The sequence below is a fragment of the Chiloscyllium plagiosum genome, unplaced genomic scaffold (genome assembly GCF_037043375.1).
Source record: "Chiloscyllium plagiosum isolate Xiang-an unplaced genomic scaffold, Cpla_swu_hap1 HiC_scaffold_3, whole genome shotgun sequence".
Lineage (NCBI taxonomy): Eukaryota > Metazoa > Chordata > Chondrichthyes > Orectolobiformes > Hemiscylliidae > Chiloscyllium > Chiloscyllium plagiosum.
The window spans coordinates 156,936,522-156,958,240 of record NW_028270141.1 but is presented as its reverse complement, the minus strand read 5'-3'; the positions used below and the strand labels follow the sequence as shown (position 1 = coordinate 156,958,240).

At 52.5% G+C, this 21,719-nt stretch overlaps 1 protein-coding gene across 6 annotated transcripts in view; it reads right to left on the bottom strand.

Moving 5' to 3' along the window:
- The window catches only part of enah (ENAH actin regulator), a 430,686-nt gene that overhangs the window by 372,985 nt on the left and 35,982 nt on the right, over positions 1-21,719 (bottom strand). The window contains exon 1 of one of the 6 annotated variants that reach the window (XM_087984582.1): positions 14,690-15,129. The exons of 3 other annotated variants lie outside the window; for them this stretch is intronic. In XM_087984582.1, the coding sequence (XP_087840708.1) occupies positions 14,690-14,727 (38 nt within the window). In that variant the 5' untranslated portion in view covers positions 14,728-15,129. Of the gene's footprint in view, positions 1-14,689; positions 15,130-21,719 lie in introns of those variants that run through there. 2 more of the 6 variants (XM_087984596.1, XM_087984599.1) reach the window with 2 other exon arrangements.

Genomic DNA, 21,719 nt, shown 5'->3' with positions numbered 1-21,719 from the left:
TAGAGGGCTGTTGTAGGCGGGACATTGACAGGATGCAGAGATGGGCTGAGAGGTAGCAGATGGAGTTCAACCTGGATAAATGTGAGGTGATGCATTTTGGAAGGTCGAATTTGAAAGCTGAGTACAGGATTAAGGATAGGATTCTTGGCAGTGTGGAGGAACAGAGGGATCTTGGTGTGCAGGTACATAGATCCCTTAAAATGGCCACCCAAGTGGACAGGATTGTTAAGAAAGCATATGGTGTTTTGGCTTTCATTAACAGGGGGATCGAGTTGAAGAGTCGTGAGATCTTGTTGCAGCTCTATAAAACTTTGGTTAGACCGCACTTGGAATACTGTGTCCAGTTCTCGTTGCCCTATTATAGGAAAGATGTGGATGCTTTGGAGAGGGTTCAGAGGAGGTTTACCAGGATGCTGCCTGGACTGGAGGGCTTATCTTATGAAGAGACGTTGACTGAGCTCTGACTTTTTTCATTGGAGAAAAGGAGGAGGAGAGGGGACCTAATTGAGGTATACAAGATAATGAGAGGCATAGATAGAGTCGATAGCCAGAGACTATTTCCCAGGGCAGAAATGGCTAACACGAGGGGTCATAGTTTTAAGCTGGTTGGAGGAAAGTATAGAGCGGATGTCAGAGGCGGGTTCTTTACACAGAGTGTTGAGAGAGCATGGAATGCATTGCCAACAGCAGTTGTGGAAGCAAGGTCATTGGGGACATTTAAGAGACTGCTGGACATGCATATGGTCACAGAAATTTGAGGGTGCATACATGAGGATCAATGGTCGGCACAACATCATGGGCTGAAGGGCCTGTTCTGTGCTGTACTGTTCTATGTTCTAGGTTCTATTAAGAACGCTATTGACATCATTGTGGTGGCCTGGGCTGATGTCAGTAAGGATTGATTTGGAAGTGCCGCTGTTGGACTAGGGTGTACAAAGTTAAAAATCACACAACACAAGGTTATAGTCCAACAGGTTTATTTGAAAACGCTAGCTTTCTGAGCGCCACTCCTTCTGATGAACCACCTGATGAAGGAGCAGCACTATGAAAACTAATGCTTCCAATAAACCTGTTGGACTGTAACCTGTTGTTGTGCGATTTTTAACTCAGTAAGGATTCCTTGCACACAGTTTGGCAGAAGCTTCTCCCCGATTTTCTTCATGATTTTAAAGGTGTTGAACTGTCAGAGGAGCTTCCAGCAATCAAAGAACACTGAGTCGCTCTACCAAAGCAAGTTGGATTTGAAGAAGTGAAGACTGATCAACAACTTGTTGCTGCGGGGGAAATCGAAGCTTGAGATGAAGACGATGAAATCCAGGATGCAGCACAACAAGAACTTTTCACTTCTCTTTTGTCTTCTATCCTAAAAGAAGTTGAGAAGCAGTTGCAGCTCTTAGAAAACAATGACTAAACGCAGAATGCAGCAGGATAGCAGTTCATGGCATAAAGTTTTCTGGCACCCTAAGAAAGATGGCAAAGCAACAAAAACTAGATGCCTTCTTTAAGCCAACTCCCAAGAATCAGTCTGATCACAATGAACCACAGTCACTCACTTCTGGATTTTCTTTCGTCTTAACCCTACACCAAAACTGCACCTGAAAGTAATGATGATGCTGATGACGACCCTCAGCCCATCTTAATAAAGTACTGTAACTCAGCAAACTCACAAACCCTTTAAAGTGTTAAATTTATTGTATTATTTCATTAAAATATTTGATTAACATTTACTTAGACTGTGCTATTGTTTGTGTTAAGCTAACTACTACTTTTGCTTCAATTTTGACCAATAGTTTTGGTGGTCCACCCCAGCTCTATTCCTCCAATAGGCCCTGTTATTTCTATTGAGCAACTGGTCACACGATAACAAAACTACCACATTACAGCAGAACAGACTGTATACCTAGACTTCCAGAAGGCATTTGACAAGGTGTCACATAAAAGACTGATCCAAAAGGTTAGATCTCAGGGGGTTAGGGATCAAGTACTGGCTTGGATACAGGATTGGCTGACTGACAGAAAAGAGAGTGTTGGGATAAATGGGTCCCTCTCTGGATAGCAAACTGTAACCAGTAGGGTGCCACAGGGTTCAGTTCTCAGACCTCAACTATTTACAATTTGGATATAAATGATCTGCAAGCAGAGACAGAGTGTAACATAGCAAAGTTCACAGATGATATTAAAATAGGTGGGAAAGCAAGCTGAGAGGAGGAGACAAAGAGTTTACAAGTGGATATCAACAGGCTAGGAAAATCAGCCAGAATCTAGCAGATGGAATTTAACATGGATAAGTGCAAAGTTATCCATTTTGGATGGAAAAACATATGGCCTAATTATGATTTAAATGGGCAGCAGAATCAAAGTGCGTATGTGCAGAGATCTGGATGTCCTTGTGCATGAATCACAAAGTAGGTATGCGGATGCAGCAAAAAGACAGACAAATGGAATCCTGGCATTTACTGCAAAAGAACTTGATTACAGAGGAACCTTGATTATGTGGCATTCAATTATCTGAATTTCGGATTATCCGGCAAGATCGCAATGTCCCAATGCTTGGCTAAACGGTGTTGTCCGGCATTTGATAAACTAAACAAAATATTCCCTGCCCGTGTCCTTCGGATAATCATGGTTCCTATGTACATAAGTAAACAAGTGTTGTTACAATTATATAAGGCATTGGTGAGACCATACCTGGACTACCATGTCCAATTTAATCCCTACTTGAGGAAGGATATGGTGGCACTACAGGCAGTTCAGAGAAGATTCACCAAATTGACTGTAGGGATGAAAGATCTTTCGTATGAGAAGCAGTTAAATAGCTTGGGCTTGCACTCGCTGGAGTTCAGAACAGTGGAGAATCTGATTGAGATATATAAAATGCTAAAGGGGATCAATAACATGGATGTTTTGCAAATGTTTCTCTTGTGGGGTAGTCTAGAACAAGAGATCATAGATACAGAGTGATAGGACATACAGGTCATTCTGGAAGAATGTGCATTTAATCCACGCAAATTGGCTATAGCGCGATTGATGAATTGTGGACACTGTTTGACGTGAATTTTCTATAGCAGTTTTCTATAACACAATTTTCTACAGCACGAGGTTGCAGGGAAATGCAACTGTCACGTTATAGCAGAACGACCTGTAGGTTCAAAACTGAGATGAGAAATTACTTCCCTCAGAGAGTTGTGAATCTGTGGAACTCACTGCCCCAGACTGCACTGGAGGCAGAACCAATCAACAGATACAAGAAAGAAATAGATATGTTTCCGCTGAAAAGCAAGTTAAAGGGCAATTGAGGAGCAGGCAGGAAAGTGGAGTTGAGATCAGGATAAGATCAGTCATAATCATGTTGAATGGCAGAGTGGGCTCAGAGGTATGAACTGCCTATTCCTGCACCTAATTCCTATGTCCTTATTTCAAGGAGCAAGGGTGGTGTCTGCAAAACATCACCAACAACAACTGCATGTGCTCAGCGACAACCATCCTCGAACGCCACAGCATCAGACTTACAGCCATCTGAACATCGAGCCATAGAATCATAGAGTCATACAGCACGGAAACAGACACTTCGGTCCAATCAGTCCATGCCAAACATAATCCCCAAACAAAACTAGTCTCACCTGCCTGCTCCTGGCCCATATCCCTCCAAACTTTTCCTTTCCATGTATTTATCTATTTAAACATTGTAATTGTACCCACCATTCACACTTCCTCAGGAAGTTCATTCCACACATCCTCTGTGCAAAAAATTTGTCTCTGATGTCTTTTTTAAATCTCTCTCCTCTCATCTCAAAAATGTGACCCTGAGTCTTGAAATTCCCCATTTTAAGGAAAAAAAACAATCACCTCTATCTATACCTCTCATTATTGTATAAACTTCTATCAGGTCACCTCCCAATCTCATACACACCAGTTAAAAATGTCCCAGCCTTTCCAGCCTTCCTTTATAACTCAAACCTTCCATACCTGGCAACATCCTGTTAAATCTCTTCTGAACCGTCTCAAACTTGATAATATTCTTCCTTTAACTAGGTGACCAGAACTAGACACAGTATTCCAGAAGAGGCCTTACATTGTGGTCGTCTTGTGCAACCACAACATAATGGCTCAATTCCTATACTCAAAGGGATGAGTAATGAAGGCAAGCACACCAAACGCCTTTTTAACCATCATCTCAAACCTTATTTTTCATTCTTATTTCCTTCAAGAAATAAAACCCATTGGCTCAAAGTGTTTTCTTTAAAAATGAACCACTAGGGAGGGAAATACTTTTATTTTCCTTTGTCTGGAGTGTTTGTGCTTCCAATGTTGAATAATATAGGGGGTGGGGTAGTTGGATTAAACTTTGCTTGATAAACAGTAAAATGATCAAGAAATAAAAGATGATTGTAGCATGTTTTGTATTTTTAGTCTAATACAGAGACAGCAGACAAGTGGTCATATTGGAAACAAGCTACAACAGCTCCCAAATCACAGTCATGACAAATCTTACTGGTCTGGACAAGAGAGGTACTGGAGACAGCATGCAGGGTCATCTTTGACAAGTTCTTTGATAAGTCCAGAAGAGAACTCACATCATTGTCTGAGTCATAAAGGTTGCTATTTGTGACTTTGATTAGATTCATTACCATCTAGCAGCAGACTGGAGAAATTACAAGAGAGGCATGAAATTGAGCATCATATAGTTCAGTACCGACTAGGAATTCAGTCTTGCACTTTCTGATCATTAGAGTTCACTGCACGCAACCAGCAACCCTTAGCCAGAAATCACTTAAGAGAATAAGCAAGTAATCAGAAGCACTCAAGACAACCACGTGCTTTTGCTAACATTAATCATGCATTCAAATTTGTTTATGCTATTAATTGCCTAATTAAGCTCAGTTGGCTGGATGGCTGGGTTTCCATGCAGAGTGATGACAACAGCACAGATTTAATTCCCACACCAACTGAGGTCATTGTGAAGGTCACACATCTCAACCTCACCGCTCGTTTGAGGCATGTTGACCTTCAGGTTAAACTCTCTGTTAATCATTTCGCACGAATGAAATAGCAGCCCAATGGTCCTATGGGACAAAAGTAAGTTGAAAATTGAAATACTATTGAGTAATTCATTGCCATTTATTCTACACTAGCAGAGACCTTCAAAACATGAAATGGATTTACTATGTTTATTGCAACAACACATCTTTAAATCACCATCCCATCCAACTGCATCCTTCCCATAACATCCTCAACCAAGCCCTTTCATCCTCTCATATGATCATGTTTTTTTTCCTGTTCTACTCCAACCTCTAATCGATCCCTTCCCAGGCCATTTCATCTGTGCCATCCCAAATCCAGCCCTTCCTTCCTCTGAAATCCAATCCTAATCCCATTCTATCCCTCATGCACACCCCCCCACTTATCCCTCTAGCCAAAGAACCTTTGTCAGACTTACTCCATTTTCTTGTGCAACAATCCATCCAATACCACAAGGCCCCTGCCAGACAGTTCCACAATTAATGTACAAAATACCACTTCGCATTTTGCTTCTAAACTATTTTCTGGGAGTGGGGACAGCATGTACTGAACTGAAACCCTTGAACATTAGAGAATTAGAGAAAATTTTGTGCAGCAGTCAAGAAAAGATTGTCAGGGACCAGGAATTCTACAGCAAGCAACTCACCTTCAATCACCCCAGTGTTTGTCTACTATTAAAAGGCAGTGGTCAGGATTGTGGAATACTATCTCCTTCAGTGGTTCCCAATCTTTTCAGTATGTGGAACATTTCAATGAGACAAACAATTCACGGCATATCCACTATTTGCAATTGAATTTATCGTTCACAGATATCATACTTACTTGCTTTCACCATGCCTTGATATAAATTGAGACATCAAGTGATCGGTAAGGGTCCCTGCCACCTTATCACTCCCCACCAGCCATCCAGCAGCCTCACTCAACATACCTCAATCTTACAGAAGTCACCATGCAACCCAGACACTGAGAGGCTGCTGGGCTACAGGCGCCAGCAGAGCTCATGTGAGGCAATGAGTCGAACCCCTCTCCCTTGGACTCAGCTTGAACAAAGGGCCAGGTCAATGCATTGTAGCTGCCTCACTCACCAATATGGAATCCAACTGGCTCAGTAAAGCAAAGGAGCAAAGGCCAAAGGTGAGAGATTCACCAATCCAATGATTGGTGCACAACGCTGTCACTCAGTGGAATCAGATGCTGGGAACTGGCACCCACATCCACTTTCAGGCACTGAGTGACAGTGTTGTTCAATCAGGCATTGGGAACTGTACCTCCACCCCGTAAAGGGGCAAGTATTGTCAGCAGACGCAATGGCGCTGCTTCACGATAATTTCACAACACAGCACAGTAGCTGAAAATCACTGATCTACTTACCTGGAGACGTACAGTTCCAATAATGCTCAAAGTTCAGCTAGCTGATTGGCTCATCATCCATCTTCAACATTCACTACTGACATAATGGCACCTACAAGATGCACTGCAACAATTCACCAAGGCTCCTTTACCAGGACCTTCCAAACATGACCCCTACCATCTAGAAGGACAAAGGCAGCTAACAGATGAGAAGATCACCAACTGGTAATTCTTTTGCATGCTAGATGTCAACCTGACTAGGATGTATGTTGCTCGCCCCTCACTGCTGCGGGGTAAAAACCCCCAGAACTCCCTATGTTTGTTTCTCCCTCCACAGACTACAGAAGTTCAAGAAGTAGCTAACCTCCATCTTCAGAAAAACAATTGCGGGAGAGCAGTAGAAGTTGGAGCATTCAACAATGTCCAATTCTGCAGAATATAAGTGGAGTTTGGTGAAACAGGGTTAGAGTGTAACTGGATTTCAATCTCCAATTTGAAAAAAAAAAGAACAGAAACAGAAGGAAAAAGGTTGGCACGGTGACTCAGTGGTTAAGCACTGCTGCCTCACAGTACCAGAGACCCAGGTTCAATTCCAGTCTTAGGTGACTGTCAATGTGGAGTTTGCACAATTGCTCTGTATCTGCGTAGGTCGCTCAGTTCCTCCTACAGTCCAGAGGTGCTAGCTTAATTGGTAATATTAAATTGCCCCACAGGGACCTGTATGTGTAGCCTAGGTAAATGAGCCATGGTAAATTAAGGGTTATGGAGTCATTGGGGGTTTAGGTGGGATGCTCTTCAGAGGTTCAGTATAGACTTGAAGGGACGAATTACCTCTTACTGTAGGGATTCTATGAGTTTGGTAGAACAGGGAAGTGTTATTTTGTTGCAGAGAGTTACTGAAGGTTGATGAGACAGGAAATGAGGTGAAAGAAGAAAGTGGTGATCAGTCCCTCATTTTCTCTCTTTGGTGAGTGTTTGTGCTCTGCGATACCCAAGTAAAGGGAACGTGGGGCATAAGGAGAACACAAAGACAACTAGGGACAACACTGAGACAGTCAGAGAGTGAGAGGGAGACAGAGGTGGGCAAGGAGAGAGAGAGAGAGAGAGAGAGAGAGAGAGAGAGACAGAGAGAAAGAGAGAGAGAGAGAGAGAGAGAGAGATGGGGGGATGGGGAGGGAAGCAGGGAGAGGGGAGAAGCGAGGAGGAGGGGGAAAGCTGGGAGAAAAGTGGGGAGGAGGAGGGAAGTGGGGAGGAGGGGGAGAGGTGAGGGGATGGGAGAGAACAGGGTGGAAGAGAGAGGAAGAGAGAGGGGAGGAGAGAATGGGAGAAAGGAAGGGTGTGGAGACACGGCGGGAGACACAGTGGGGGGAACACGTGAGAGGAGACGGGGTTAGACAGAGTGGGAGACATGGGAGGGGGGACATGTGGAGAGACGGGAGAGATGGTAGACGGGAAACGGGGGGGGGGGGGGAGAAGAGAGAGACGGTGGGGAGAGCGGAGAGGGGGTGGAGGCAGAGAGGGGATTTGGAGGGAGATGGAGGCAGGGGGTAGGGAGACGGAGGGAGGGGGGTGGGAGACGGAGGGAGGGGGGTGGGAGACGGAGGGAGGGGGGTGGGAGACGGAGAGAGGGGGGTGGGAGACGGAGAGAGGGGGGTGGGAGACGGAGAGAGGGGGGTGGGAGACGGAGAGAGGGGGGTGGGAGACGGAGAGAGGGGGGTGGGAGACGGAGAGAGGGGGGTGGGAGACGGAGAGAGGGGGGTGGGAGACGGAGAGAGGGGGGTGGGAGACGGAGAGAGGGGGGTGGGAGACGGAGAGAGGGGGGTGGGAGACGGAGAGAGGGGGGTGGGAGGCGGAGAGAGGGGGGTGGGAGGCGGAGAGAGGGGGGTGGGAGGCGGAGAGAGGGGGGTGGGAGGCGGAGAGAGGGGGGTGGGAGGCGGAGAGAGGGGGGTGGGAGGCGGAGAGAGGGGGGTGGGAGGCGGAGAGAGGGGGTGGGAGGCGGAGAGAGGGGGTGGGAGGCGGAGAGAGGGGGGTGGGAGGCGGAGAGAGGGGGGTGGGAGGCGGAGAGAGGGGGGTGGGAGGCGGAGAGAGGGGGGTGGGAGGCGGAGAGAGGGGGGGTGGGAGGCGGAGAGAGGGGGGGTGGGAGGCGGAGAGAGGGGTGTGGGAGGCGGAGAGAGGGGTGTGGGAGGCGGAGAGAGGGGGGTGGGAGGCGGAGAGAGGGGGGTGGGAGGCGGAGAGAGGGGGGTGGGAGGCGGAGAGAGGGGGGTGGGAGGCGGAGAGAGGGGGGTGGGAGGCGGAGAGAGGGGGGTGGGAGGCGGAGAGAGGGGGGTGGGAGGCGGAGAGAGGGGGGTGGGAGGCGGAGAGAGGGGGGGTGGGAGGCGGAGAGAGGGGGGTGGGAGGCGGAGAGAGGGGGGTGGGAGGCGGAGAGAGGGGGGTGGGAGGCGGAGAGAGGGGGGTGGGAGGCGGAGAGAGGGGGGTGGGAGGCGGAGAGAGGGGGGTGGGAGGCGGAGAGAGGGGGGTGGGAGGCGGAGAGAGGGGGGTGGGAGGCGGAGAGAGGGGGGTGGGAGGCGGAGAGAGGGGGGTGGGAGGCGGAGAGAGGGGGGTGGGAGGCGGAGAGAGGGGGGTGGGAGGCGGAGAGAGGGGGGTGGGAGGCGGAGAGAGGGGGGTGGGAGGCGGAGAGAGGGGGGTGGGAGGCGGAGAGAGGGGGGTGGGAGGCGGAGAGAGGGGGGTGGGAGGCGGAGAGAGGGGGGTGGGAGGCGGAGAGAGGGGGGTGGGAGGCGGAGAGAGGGGGTGGGAGACGGAGAGAGGGGGGTGGGAGACGGAGAGAGGGGGGTGGGAGACGGAGAGAGGGGGGTGGGAGACGGAGAGAGGGGGGTGGGAGACGGAGAGAGGGGGGTGGGAGACGGAGAGAGGGGGGTGGGAGACGGAGAGAGGGGGGTGGGAGACGGAGAGAGGGGGGTGGGAGACGGAGAGAGGGGGGTGGGAGACGGAGAGAGGGGGGTGGGAGACGGAGAGAGGGGGGTGGGAGACGGAGAGAGGGGGGTGGGAGACGGAGAGAGGGGGGTGGGAGACGGAGAGAGGGGGGTGGGAGGCGGAGAGAGGGGGGTGGGAGGCGGAGAGAGGGGGGTGGGAGGCGGAGAGAGGGGGGTGGGAGGCGGAGAGAGGGGGGTGGGAGGCGGAGAGAGGGGGGTGGGAGACGGAGAGAGGGGGGTGGGAGACGGAGACAGGGGGGTGGGAGACGGAGACAGGGGGGTGGGAGACGGAGACAGGGGGGGTGGGAACGGAGGGGGGGGTGGGAGACGGAGAGAGGGAACGGACACGGAGAGAGGAGGGTTTGGGAGGGGTGGAGACGGAGAGGTGGGAGACAGTGGGTGCGGAAGACGGTGGGAGACGGTGAGATGGGGTGTGGTAGGGAGAGCAAAAGGGGGGTTGGAGGCGGAGAGGGAGGTGGAGGCGGAGAAGTGGGTGGCGGCGGAGGTGGAGGGTGGAAGCGGAGGGGGGGCGGGGATGGAGGTGGGGAGTGTGAAGGGGAGAGGTGCAAGGAAGAGTGAAGAGACTCGGTGAGAGAGGCGGGGGGAAGGGAGGAGGATGGGGGAGGGAGTCGGGTAGAGAGTGGGACAGTGGGCTGGAGAGAGGGGGGTGAGAGAGGGGGGAGAGGGCAGAGCAGGAGGTTGTGGGGGGGGCGAGGTGGGCTGGGGGCAGAGAGGAAGGGTGAAAGGGGGCTGGGGGGGTGAGAGATGGTGAAAACTGAGGGAGGTTGTGGGGAGTTGCGGTTCGATAGATGGAGTGAGGGGAGGGTGAAGGGTTGAGAGGTGTTGAGCGAGGAGTGAGGGTTGGGGGTGAGGAGAGTGGGGGTAGTAAGGGGATGGGGGGGTGTGAGGGGAAATGGGGCAGATGGAGGGGGGATAGAAGGGGGAATGGGGGGGAGAGAGGGGACAGAGCGTGGGGGGGAATAGAGAAGCAGGGGGGGAATAGAGAAGTGCGATGGGATAGAGAAGTGGGAGGGATGGAGAAGCGGGGGGAATGGAGAAGCGGGGGGAATGGAGAAGCGGGGGGAATGGAGAAGCGGGGGGAATGGAGAAGCGGGGGGGAATGGAGAAGCGGGGGGGAATGGAGAAGCGGGGGGGAATGGAGAAGCGGGGGGGAATGGAGAAGCGGGGGGGAATGGAGAAGCGGGGGGGAATGGAGAAGCGGGGGGGGAATGGAGAAGCGGGGGGGGAATGGAGAAGCGGGGGGGGGAATGGAGAAGCGGGGGGGAATGGAGAAGCGGGGGGGGAATGGAGAAGCGGGGGGGGGAATGGAGAAGCGGGGGGGGAATGGAGAAGCGGGGGGGGGGAATGGAGAAGCGGGGGGGGAATGGAGAAGCGGAGGGAATGGAGAAGCGGGGTGGGGAATAGAAAAGTGGGGGGAGGGTGAATAGAAAAGTGGGGGGAGATAGAGAAGCGGGGAAAGAGAAAGGGGAGGGAAAGGGGAAGCGGGGGGAATGGAGAAGCGGGGGGGAAAAGGAGAAGCGGGGGGAATGGAGAAGCGGGGGGAATGGAGAAGCGGGGGGAATGGAGAAGCGGGGGGAAATGGAGAAGCGGGGTGGGGAATAGAGAAGTGGGGTAATAGAAAAGTGGGGGGGGGAATAGAGAAGTGGGGGGAGATAGAGAAGCGGGGAAAGAGAAGGGGGAGGGAAAGGGGGGGAGGGAGAGGGGGTGAAAGAGAGAGAGTGAGGGCGGGGGCGCGGAGAGAGGGGAGCTGTAGAAAGTGGAGGTAGAGGAGAGAGGGAAGGGAGAGACAGAGACAGGAGGTACAGAGAGAGGGAAGGGGCAGAGAAGGAAGGGGCAGAGAGGGGGTTCAAACAGAGAGGGGGGATGGGGAGATAGAGAGGGCGTGGATAGGGGGAGAGATAGAGAGGGGGGGACAGAAACAGAGAGCGGAGAGACAGAGAGGGCGCGGAGAGAGGGGGGGGCGGAGAGAGAGAGGGTGAGTGAGAGAGTGGGTTGAGGGACAAGGGAGAGTGAGAGGCTGGGAGGGAGAGAGGCCGCGGGGGGGGGGGGGCAGAGTATGAGGAGAGGGGGAATGAGAGAGCGGGGGTGTGAGAGAGCGGGGAGAGTGAGGTGAGGAGGAGGGGAGAGTGAAAGAGAGGGGAGAGTGAAAGAGAGGGGAGAGTGAGGGGGGGGTGAGAGAGGGGGGGGTGAGAGGGGGGGGGTGAGAGAGGGGGGGTGAGAGAGGGGGGGGTGAGAGAGGGGGGGGTGAGAGAGGGGGGGGTGAGAGAGGGGGGGGTGAGAGAGGGGGGGGTGAGAGAGGGGGGAGTGAGGTGAGGAGGAGGGGAGAGTGAAAGAGAGGGGAGAGTGAAAGAGAGGGGAGTGAGAGAGAGGGGGGAGTGAGGGGGGGATTGAGGGGGGGGGGAGAGTGAGAGAGGGGGTGGAGTGAGAGAGGGGGGAGTGAGAGAGGGGGTGGAGTGAGAGAGGGTGGAGTGAGAGAGGGTGGAGTGAGAGAGGGGGGAATGAGAGAGGGGGGAATGAGAGAGGGGGGAATGAGAGAGGGGGGAATGAGAGAGGGGGGAATGAGAGAGGGTGGAGTGAGAGAGGGTGGAGTGAGAGAGGGTGGAATGAGAGGGGGGGAATGAGAGGGGGGGGGAATGAGAGGGGGGGAATGAGAGGGGGGGGGAATGAGAGGGGGGGGGAATGAGAGGGGGGGGAATGACAGGGGGGGGAATGAGAGGGGGGGGAATGAGAGGGGGGGGAATGAGAGGGGGGGGAATGAGAGGGGGGGGAATGAGAGGGGGGGGAATGAGAGGGGGGGGGAATGAGAGGGGGGGGAATGAGAGGGGGGGGAATGAGAGAGGGGGGGAATGAGAGAGGGGGGGAATGAGAGGGGGGGAATGAGAGGGGGGGGGAATGAGAGGGGGGGGAATGAGAGGGGGGGGAATGAGGGGGGGGGGAATGAGAGGGGGGGGGAATGAGAGGGGGGGGGAATGAGAGGGGGGGGGAATGAGAGGGGGGGGAATGAGAGGGGGGGGGAATGAGAGGGGGGGGAATGAGAGGGGGGGGAATGAGAGAGGGGGGGAATGAGAGAGGGGGGGGAATGAGAGAGGGGGGGGAATGAGAGAGGGGGGGGGAATGAGAGAGGGGGGGGGAATGAGAGGGGGGGGGAATGAGAGGGGGGGGGAATGAGAGGGGGGGGGAATGAGAGAGGGGGGGGAATGAGAGAGGGGGGGAATGAGAGAGGGGGGGAATGAGAGAGGGGGGGGAATGAGAGAGGGGGGGAATGAGAGAGGGGGGGGAATGAGAGAGGGGGGGAATGAGAGAGGGGGGGAATGAGAGAGGGGGGGAATGAGAGAGGGGGGGAATGAGAGAGGGGGGGAATGAGAGAGGGGGGAATGAGAGAAGGGGGGAATGAGAGAAGGGGGGAATGAGAGAGGGGGGGAATGAGAGAGGGGGGGAATGAGAGAGGGGGGGAATGAGAGAGGGGGGAAATAGAGAGGGGGGGAATGAGAGAGGGGGGGAATGAGAGAGGGGGGGAATGAGAGAGGGGGGGGAATGAGAGAGGGGGGGGAATGAGAGAGGGGGGAGTGTGAGGGAGAGACGGGGAAGAAGAGAGGCGGCAGAGCGAGGGAGAGACGGGGAAGAAGAGAGGCAGCAGAGCGAGGGAGAGAGTGGGGGCAGTGATGGGGGGGAACATTAAGTAAGTGAGAGTGGTGTGAGGGAGAAAGTGGGGGGGAAGGGAGAAGGGGTGAGGGAGAGAGGTGCGAAGTGCAAGGGAAGCAAAGAGAGAGTTGGGATGAGAGCTGGAGAGAGTTGGAGGGAGTGGGAGAGAGAAAGAGAGAGGGGCAAGAGGGGCAGGGAGGTGAGGGAGGGGAAGAGAGAGGGATGGGAGAGAGAGAGAGAGAGAGAGCGAAATGGGGGGGATGAGGGAGAGATATGAAAGAGCAGTAAAATTTGCTTGTAACTAATGTAATTCATGCATCAGGACAGAGGGACAGGATTCATTCTCACACACCACAAAGTATTTCCAAGTTTCTGCAATAGCAACAAAAACTTTGTGTGTTAAAGGGTATTATTGCAGCCAAAACAAGTTGGTACATAGCCAAACCACTTACTTCAAAATAAAACATTGAAATGTTCTTGAAGTCTTCTGACTTAGGTCATTTGTTTCTAAATGTTTAGGTTGAGAAAATACAAAAAAAACTTTTTTTTAAAAGACTACAGCAGATTTGCTGCGGCAAGCCACCAGACCCTACCTTATAACAACATAATTAGAATTCTGCCCATGGAATGAATTAAACTCAAATTGTCTACAAATAGTTTCAGATAATTCAATTTTTAAACTGTAAGCTCAATCACATTACATAATGCTGTTTTGGCTGTGATTATTCAGATTTTACTATAATACCCATAAAATAGCAAATACCCAGTGTGTAAAAATTTGATTTCAACATTACATTTAGTCGATAACGCTGCAGAATTCCATCACCATTAATATTGTATTAAACAGAAGAACATAGTGAAATGACTAGTATTCTATTTATGCATTGAAGTAAAAGCATTAAGATTACCATCGAAGTAGCATACTCAGAATCCGAGTATGTGTCCGAGCTCCCAGAAGAAAATCATCCTTTTAGATACTATTAACCATTCAACTGGTTCAAGCCTCTGATACAGCAGAACTAGCTTATAATTTTCACTCCCTCAGGATGAAACATTTCACCTGAATATCTTTTCTGCAATAAACATCACTTCAGGAATCACACACAAATTAATGTCGTCCACTATCCTACCTGTGTGCATGTCATAGGACATTGAAACATAATTCTTTAAATTGACAAAATATGTCAAATAACATGTATCGATACTACTTGCACATCAATGCCAAGAATTCAATCAACTGTAATTTTGCTAACAGCTTTATTTCTGCAGCAATTGCATAGCATCTTTCGTGTTTACATGTCCATTTGTTCAGGCAGTAGAGTAAGCTTGATGCATTATGTACATTTGCACACTAACATTTCCTGCCAGACAAGCTGAAATTCTTTTTGTACAATATGAATCAGTATGCTGGTATTAATATAGAAAAATAATGGCCAAAACAGAACACATCAGACTGCAGTAAATTAAATTTATCATTTGCACTCAAATGTTGGGAGCATTGTGAGAGGACTGCAGTACCAATTTACATTCTATGAGAATTTTCTACTTCTCTCTGAAGCATGCTAAAAATAGACACTGCTTGAAAAGACTACATTTGCTCTTACATGATCTACAATTTCTACAAATCTTTTAGTCAGATTTAAACAAATTGTTTCAGTTACCATATAAACAAAAGGTTTAAGACTTACAGCAACTGAATTCGCCACATGGTCCAGCTCCAAAACATGGCTCCCGAAAGGTTATCTTTACGTGCAAAATACTTCCAGTCAAAATTAACTTGGAGTGCTGTCTCATTGTATTGTGTAACATTCAGTTGTTAATAAAAAGAAAAATACTGCAAACAATTTATTAAGAATATTGTTAATCCTGCCATTATCTAAATAAGAGGTACCTAAGATGTTAGCATCACCCTGTCATATGAAGAAAAAATTACAACATCACTGTGTAAACATCCCTCAGACCTCCTCAACAGCTTAGCAGGTAAACAAGTAGGTAAAATGAAGAGACAGAGGGAGACAGAGGGAAGCAAGCAAGCAGAGGTGCAAGGGTGGATGCATATAGCAAGAGGGGGAGGCGGCCAAGAGGAAGAGGGCTGAGAAGCAGAGAGGGAGGTGGGAGGGAGGCACAGAGAACGCGTAGGCAGAGAGTAAAGGAAGCAGAAGAAAGCACATATGCAGCCAGAGAGGGATAGAGGAAAAGAAATTGTGTGGGTGAGTGTGGGTGAGTGGGGGTGGGGGTGGGGGGTGGGGGAAGGGGAAGGGAGAGAGTGACAGAGAGAGGGAGAGAGAAGAAATCAGGCAGGAGATGGAGAGAACAAGGAAGCACACAAGTGAGGGAAGAGGAGAGGGAGACAGGGTGTGATGTCACATTCTGCCACTCCTTGCCCTTCCTAAAAATGGTCAGATTTGAGAAATACTCGCTGACTCATGCAATGTTCAGCACAATTCCCCAATCCTCAGAATTGGAACATAGAACGGTACAGCACAGTACAGGCCCTTCGGCTCTTGATATTGTGCTGACCTTTTATCCTTCTCTCAGACAAGACTAACCTACATACCCTTCAATGTGTCTATCCAAGAGTCGGTTAAATATTCCTAATGTATCTGACTCCACTACCATTGCTAACAGTGCATTCCACGCACCTACCACACTGTGTAAAGAACCAACCTCTGACATCTCCCTGAATCTTCATCCAATCGCCTGAAAATATGACCCCTCATGATAGCCATTTCTGCCCTGGGAAAAAGTCTCTTGACTATTCACTCTGTGTGTCTCATCATCTTGTACACCTCTATCAAGTCACCTCTCACCCTTCTCTGCTCCAATGAGAAAAGCCCTAGCTCCCTCAACCTTTCTTCATAAGACATATCCTCCAGTCCAGGCAGCATCCTGTTAAATCTCCCCTGCACCTTCTCCAAAGCTTCAACATCTTTCTTATAATGAGGCAATCAGAACTGAACACAATATTCCAAGTGCGGTCTAATCAGGGATCTACAGAGTTGCAGCACAACCTTACGGCTATTAAACTCAATCCCCCTGCTAATGAAAGCCAATACACCATGCGTGTTAACAACCCTATCAAACTTTGAGGGATCTATGGACGTGGACCCCAAGATTCCTCTGTTCCTCCACACCACCAAGAATCCTGCCTTTAACCATGTAATCTGCATTCAAATTCAACCTTCCAAAATGAATGATTTCACAATTTTCCAGGTTGAACTCCATCTGCCACTTATCAGCCTAGTTCTGCATCCTATCAATGTCCCTTTGCAACTGACATCAGCCCTCCACATATCCACTACTCCACTAACCTTCATGTCATCAGCAAACTTATGAACCCACCCTTCCACTTCCACATCCACATCCAAGTCATTTTATAAAAATCACAAAGAGAGAGGTCCCAGAACAAATCCCTGCGGATCACCACTGGTCACTGAGCTCCAGGCTGAACACTGTCAATCTACTACCACCCTCTATGGGTCAGCTAATATCTATCCAGACAGCCAAATTAGACAATAGACAATAGGTGCAGGAGTAGGCCATTCTGTTCTTCGAGCCTGCACCACCATTCAATATGATCATGGCTGATCATCCTTAATCAGTATCCTGTTCCTGCCTTATCTCCATAACCCTTGAATCCACAATCCTTGAGAGTTCTATCCAACTCTTTCTTAAATGAATCCAGAGAATGGGCCTCCACTGCCCTCTGGGGCAGAGCATTCCACACAGCCACCTACTCTCTGGTTGAAGACGTTTCTCCTCATCTCTGTCCTGAATGGTCTACCCCGTATTTTTAAGCTGGGTCCTCTGGTTCGGCACTCACCCATCAGCGGAAACATGTTTCCTGCCTCCAGAGTGTCCAATCCTTTAATAATCTTATATGTCTCAATCATATCCCCTCTCAGTCTTCTAAACTCAAGGGTATACAAGCCCAGTCGCTCCAGTCTTTCAGTGTAAGGTAATCCCGCCATTCCAGGAACTTACCTCGTGAACCTACGCTACACTCCCTCAATAGCCAAAATGTCTTTCCTCAAATTTGGAGACCAGAACTGCACACAGTACTCCAGGTGTGGTCTCACCAGGGCCCTGTACAGCTGCAGAAGAACCTCTTTGCTTCTATACTCAATCCCTCTTGTTAGGAAGGCCAGCATGCTATTAGCCTTCTTCACTACCTGCTGTACCTACATGCTTACCCTCATTGACTGGTGTACAAGAACACCCAGATCTCTTTGCACTGCCCCTTTACCTAAATTGATTCCATTTAGGTAGTAATCTGCCTTCCCGTTCTTGCCACCAAAGTGGATAACCATACATTTATCCACATTAAATTGCATCTGCCATGCATCTGACCACTCACCTAACTTGTCCCTGTAATCTCCTAATATCCTCATCACATTTCACCCTGCCACCCAGCTTAGTATCATCAGCAAATTTGCTAATGTTATTACTAATACCATCTTCTATATCATTAACATATATTGTAAAAAGCTGCGGTCCCAGTACTGATCCCTGCGGTACCCCACTGGTCACTGCCTGCCATTCTGAAATGGAGACGTTTATCACTACTGTTTCCTGTCAGCCAACCAACTTTCAATCCAAGTTAGTACTTTGCCCCCAATACCATGCAACCTAATTTTGCTAACTAACCTCCTATGTGGGATATTATCAAAAGCTTTCTGAAAGTCCAGGTACACTACATCTACTGGATCTCCCTCGTCCATCTTCACAGTTACATCCTCAAAAAAATTCCAGAAGATTAGTCAAGCATGATTTCCCCTTCATAAATCCATGCCGACTCTGATCTATCCTGTTACTACTATCCAGATGTGTCGTAATTTCATCCTTTATAATAGACTCCAGCATCTTTCCCACCACTGAGGTCAGACTAACTGGTCTATAATTTCCTGCTTTCTCTCTCCCACCTTTCTTAAAAAGTGGTACAACATTAGCCACCCTCCAATTCGCAGGAACTGATCCCGAATCTATCGAACTCTGGAAAATAATCACCAACACATCCACGATTTCTCGAGCCACCTCCTTCAGTACCCTGGGATGTAGACCATCAGGCCCCGGGAACTTATCAACCTTCAGACCTAACAGTCTCTCCAACACCAATTCCTGGCAAATATAAGTTCCCTAAGTTCAGGTCCTTCAGCCACTGTTACCTCAGGGAGATTGCTTGTGTCTTCCCCAGTGAACACAGATCTGAAGTATCAATTCAATTCTTCTGCCATTTCTTTGTTCCCCGTAATATATTCACCTGTTTCTGACTTCAATGGTCCAATTTTAGTCTTAACCATTTTTTTGCCTTGCACATACCTAAAAAAACTTTTACTATCCTCCTTTATATTATTGGCAGTTTACCTTCGTACCTCATTTTTTCTCTGCATATTTCCTTCTTAGTAATCCTCTGTTGTTCTTTAAAAGCTTCCCAGCCCTCCGTTTTCCCACTTATCTTTGCTATGTTATACTTTTTCTCTTTAACTTTATATGTTTCTTAACTTCCCTCGTCAGCCACGGCCACCCATGCCTTCTCCTAGGATCTTTCTTCCTTTTTGGAATGAACTGAGCCTGCAACTTCTGCATTATGCACAGAAATATCCGCCATTGTTCCTCCACTGTCATCCCTTGCACCATTGAACTTTGGCCAGCTCCTCCCTCATAGCTCCATAGTTCCCTTTATTCAACAGAAACATTGTGACTTCCGATTGTACCCGCTCCCTCTCAAATTGCAGATTGAAGCTTATTGTAATATGGTCACTACTTCCCAATGGCTCCTTCACTTCAAAATTTTCGAAAAGGAACGGTGGGGGAAAGGAACGGGGGGGGAAGGAACGGGAGGGGGGAAGGAACGGGAGGGGGGAAGGAACGGGGGGGGGGAAGGAACGGGGGGGGGAACGAACAGGGGGGGAAGGAACAGGGGGGGGAAGGAACAGGGGGGGGAAGGAACAGGGGGGGGAAGGAACAGGGGAGGGAAGGAACGGGGGGGGGAAGGAACGGGGGGGGAAGGAACGGGGGGAAAGGAACGGGGGGAAAGGAACGGGGGGGAAAGGAACGGGGGGAAAGGAACGGGGGGGAAAGGAACGGGGGGGAAGGAAGGGGGGGGGAAGGAACGAGGGGGGGGGAAGGAACGAGGGGGGGGGAAGGAACGAGGGGGGGGAAGGAACGGGGGGGGGGGGAAGGAACGAGGGGGGGGAAGGAACGAGGGGGGGGAAGGAACGAGGGGGGGGAAGGAACGGGGGGGAAAGGAACGGGGGGGAAAGGAACGAGGGGGGGGAAGGAACGGGGGGGAAAGGAACGGGGGGAAAGGAACGGGGGGGGAAAGGAACGGGGGGGAAAGGAACGGGGGGGAAAGGAACGGGGGGGAAAGGAACGGGGGGGAAAGGAACGGGGGGGAAAGGAACGGGGGGGAAAGGAACGGGGGGGAAAGGAACGGGGGGGAAAGGAACGGGGGGGAAAGGAACGGGGGGGAAAGGAACGGGGGGGAAAGGAACGGGGGGGAAGGAACGGGGGGAAGGAACGGGGGGGAAGGAACGGGGGGGAAACGAACGGGGGGAAACGAACGGGGGGGAAACGAACGGGGGGGAAACGAACGGGGGGGAAACGAACGGGGGGGAAACGAACGGGGGGAAACGAACGGGGGGGAAACGAACGGGGGGGAAACGAACGGGGGGGAAACGAACGGGGGGGAAACGAACGGGGGGGAAACGAACGGGGGGAAACGAACGGGGGGAAACGAACGGGGGGGAAACGAACGGGGGGGAAAGGAACGGGGGGGAAAGGAACTGGGGGGAAGGAACGGGGGGAAAGGAACGGGGGGGAAAGGAACGGGGGGAAAGGAACAGGGGGGAAAGGAACAGGGGGGAAAGGAACAGGGGGGAAAGGAACAGGGGTGGGGAGGAACGGGGGGGGAAGGAACGGGGGGGGAAGGAACGGGGGGGAAAGGAACGGGGGGGAAAGGAACGGGGGGAAGGAACGGGGGGAAGGAACGGGGGGAAGGAACGGGGGGGGGGGGAAACGGGGGGGAAGGAACGGGGGGGAGGAACGGGGGGGAAAGAAACCGGGGGGGGAAAGGAACGGGGGGGGGAGAGGAACTGGGGGGGGGGGGGGGGGGAGAGGAACGGGGGGGGGGGGAGAGGAACGGGGGGGGGAGAGGAACGGGGGGGGGGGGAGAGGAACGGGGGGGAGGAACGGGGGGGAAAGGAACGGGGGGGAAAGGAACGGGGGGGAAAGGAACGGGGGGGAAAGGAACGGGGGGGAAAGGAACGGGGGGGGGGAGGAACGGGGGGGGAGGAACGGGGGGGGGGAGGAACGGGGGGGGGGAGGAACGGGGGGGGGAAGGAACGGGGGGGGGAAGGAACGGGGGGGGGGGGAAGGAACGGGGGGGAAGGAACGGGGGGGAAGGAACGGGGGGGAAGGAACGGGGGGGAAGGAACGGGGGGGAAGGAACGGGGGGGGGAGGAATGGGGGGGGAAGGAACGGGGGGGAAGGAACGGGGGGGGGGGGGGGGGAAGGAACGGGGGGCGGGGGGAAGGAACGGGGGAAAAGGAACGGGGGGAAAGGAACTGGGGAAAAGGGACGGGGGGAAGGGACGGGGGGAAGGGACGGGCGGAAGGGACGGGGGGAAGGGACGGGGGGAAGGAGCGGGGGGAAGGAGCGGGGGGAAGGAGCGGGGGGAAGGAGCGGGGGGAAGGAGCGGGGGGGAAGGAACGGGGGGGAAGGAACGGGGGGGAAGGAACGGGGGGGGGGAAGGAACGGGGGGGGGCGGAGGAACGTGGGGGGGGGGAGGAACGGGGGGTGGAGGAACGGGGGGGGGGGGGAAGGAACGGGGGGCGGGGGGAAGGAACGGGGGAAAAGGAACGGGGGGAAAGGAACTGGGGAAAAGGGACGGGGGGAAGGGACGGGGGGAAGGGACGGGGGGAAGGGACGGGCGGAAGGGACGGGGGGAAGGGGCGGGGGGAAGGAGCGGGGGGAAGGAGCGGGGGGAAGGAGCGGGGGGAAGGAGCGGGGGGAAGGAGCGGGGGGAAGGAACGGGGGGAAGGAACGGGGGGAAGGAACGGGGGGGGGAGGGAGTGGGGGGGAAGGGAGTGGGGGGGAAGGGAGTGGGGGGGAAGGGAGTGGAGGGGGAAGGGAGTGGAGGGGGAAGGGAGTGGAGGGGGAAGGGAGTGGAGGGGGAAGGGAGTGGAGGGGGAAGGGAGTGGAGGGGGAATGGAGTGGAGGGGGAAGGGAGTGGAGGGGGAAGGGAGTGGAGGGGGAAGGGAGTGGAGGGGGAAGGGAGTGGAGGGGGAAGGGAGTGGAGGGGGAAGGGAGTGGAGGGGGAAGGGAGTGGAGGGGGAAGGGAGTGGAGGGGGAAGGGAGTGGAGGGGGAAGGGAGTGGAGGGGGGGAAGGGAGTGGAGGGGGGGAAGGGAGTGGAGGGGGGGAAGGGAGTGGAGGGGGGGAAGGGAGTGGAGGGGGGGAAGGGAGTGGAGGGGGGGAAGGGAGTGGAGGGGGGGAAGGGAGTGGAGGGGGGGAAGGGAGTGGAGGGGTGGGAAGGGAGTGGAGGGGTGGGAAGGGAGTGGAGAGGTGGGAAGGGAGTGGAGGGGGGGAAGGGAGTGGAGGGGTGGGAAGGGAGTGGAGGGGTGGGAAGGGAGTGGGGGGGGGAAGGGAGTGGGGGGGGGGAAGGGAGTGGGGGGGGGGAAGGGAGTGGGGGGGGGGGAAGGGAGTGGGGGGGGGGAGGG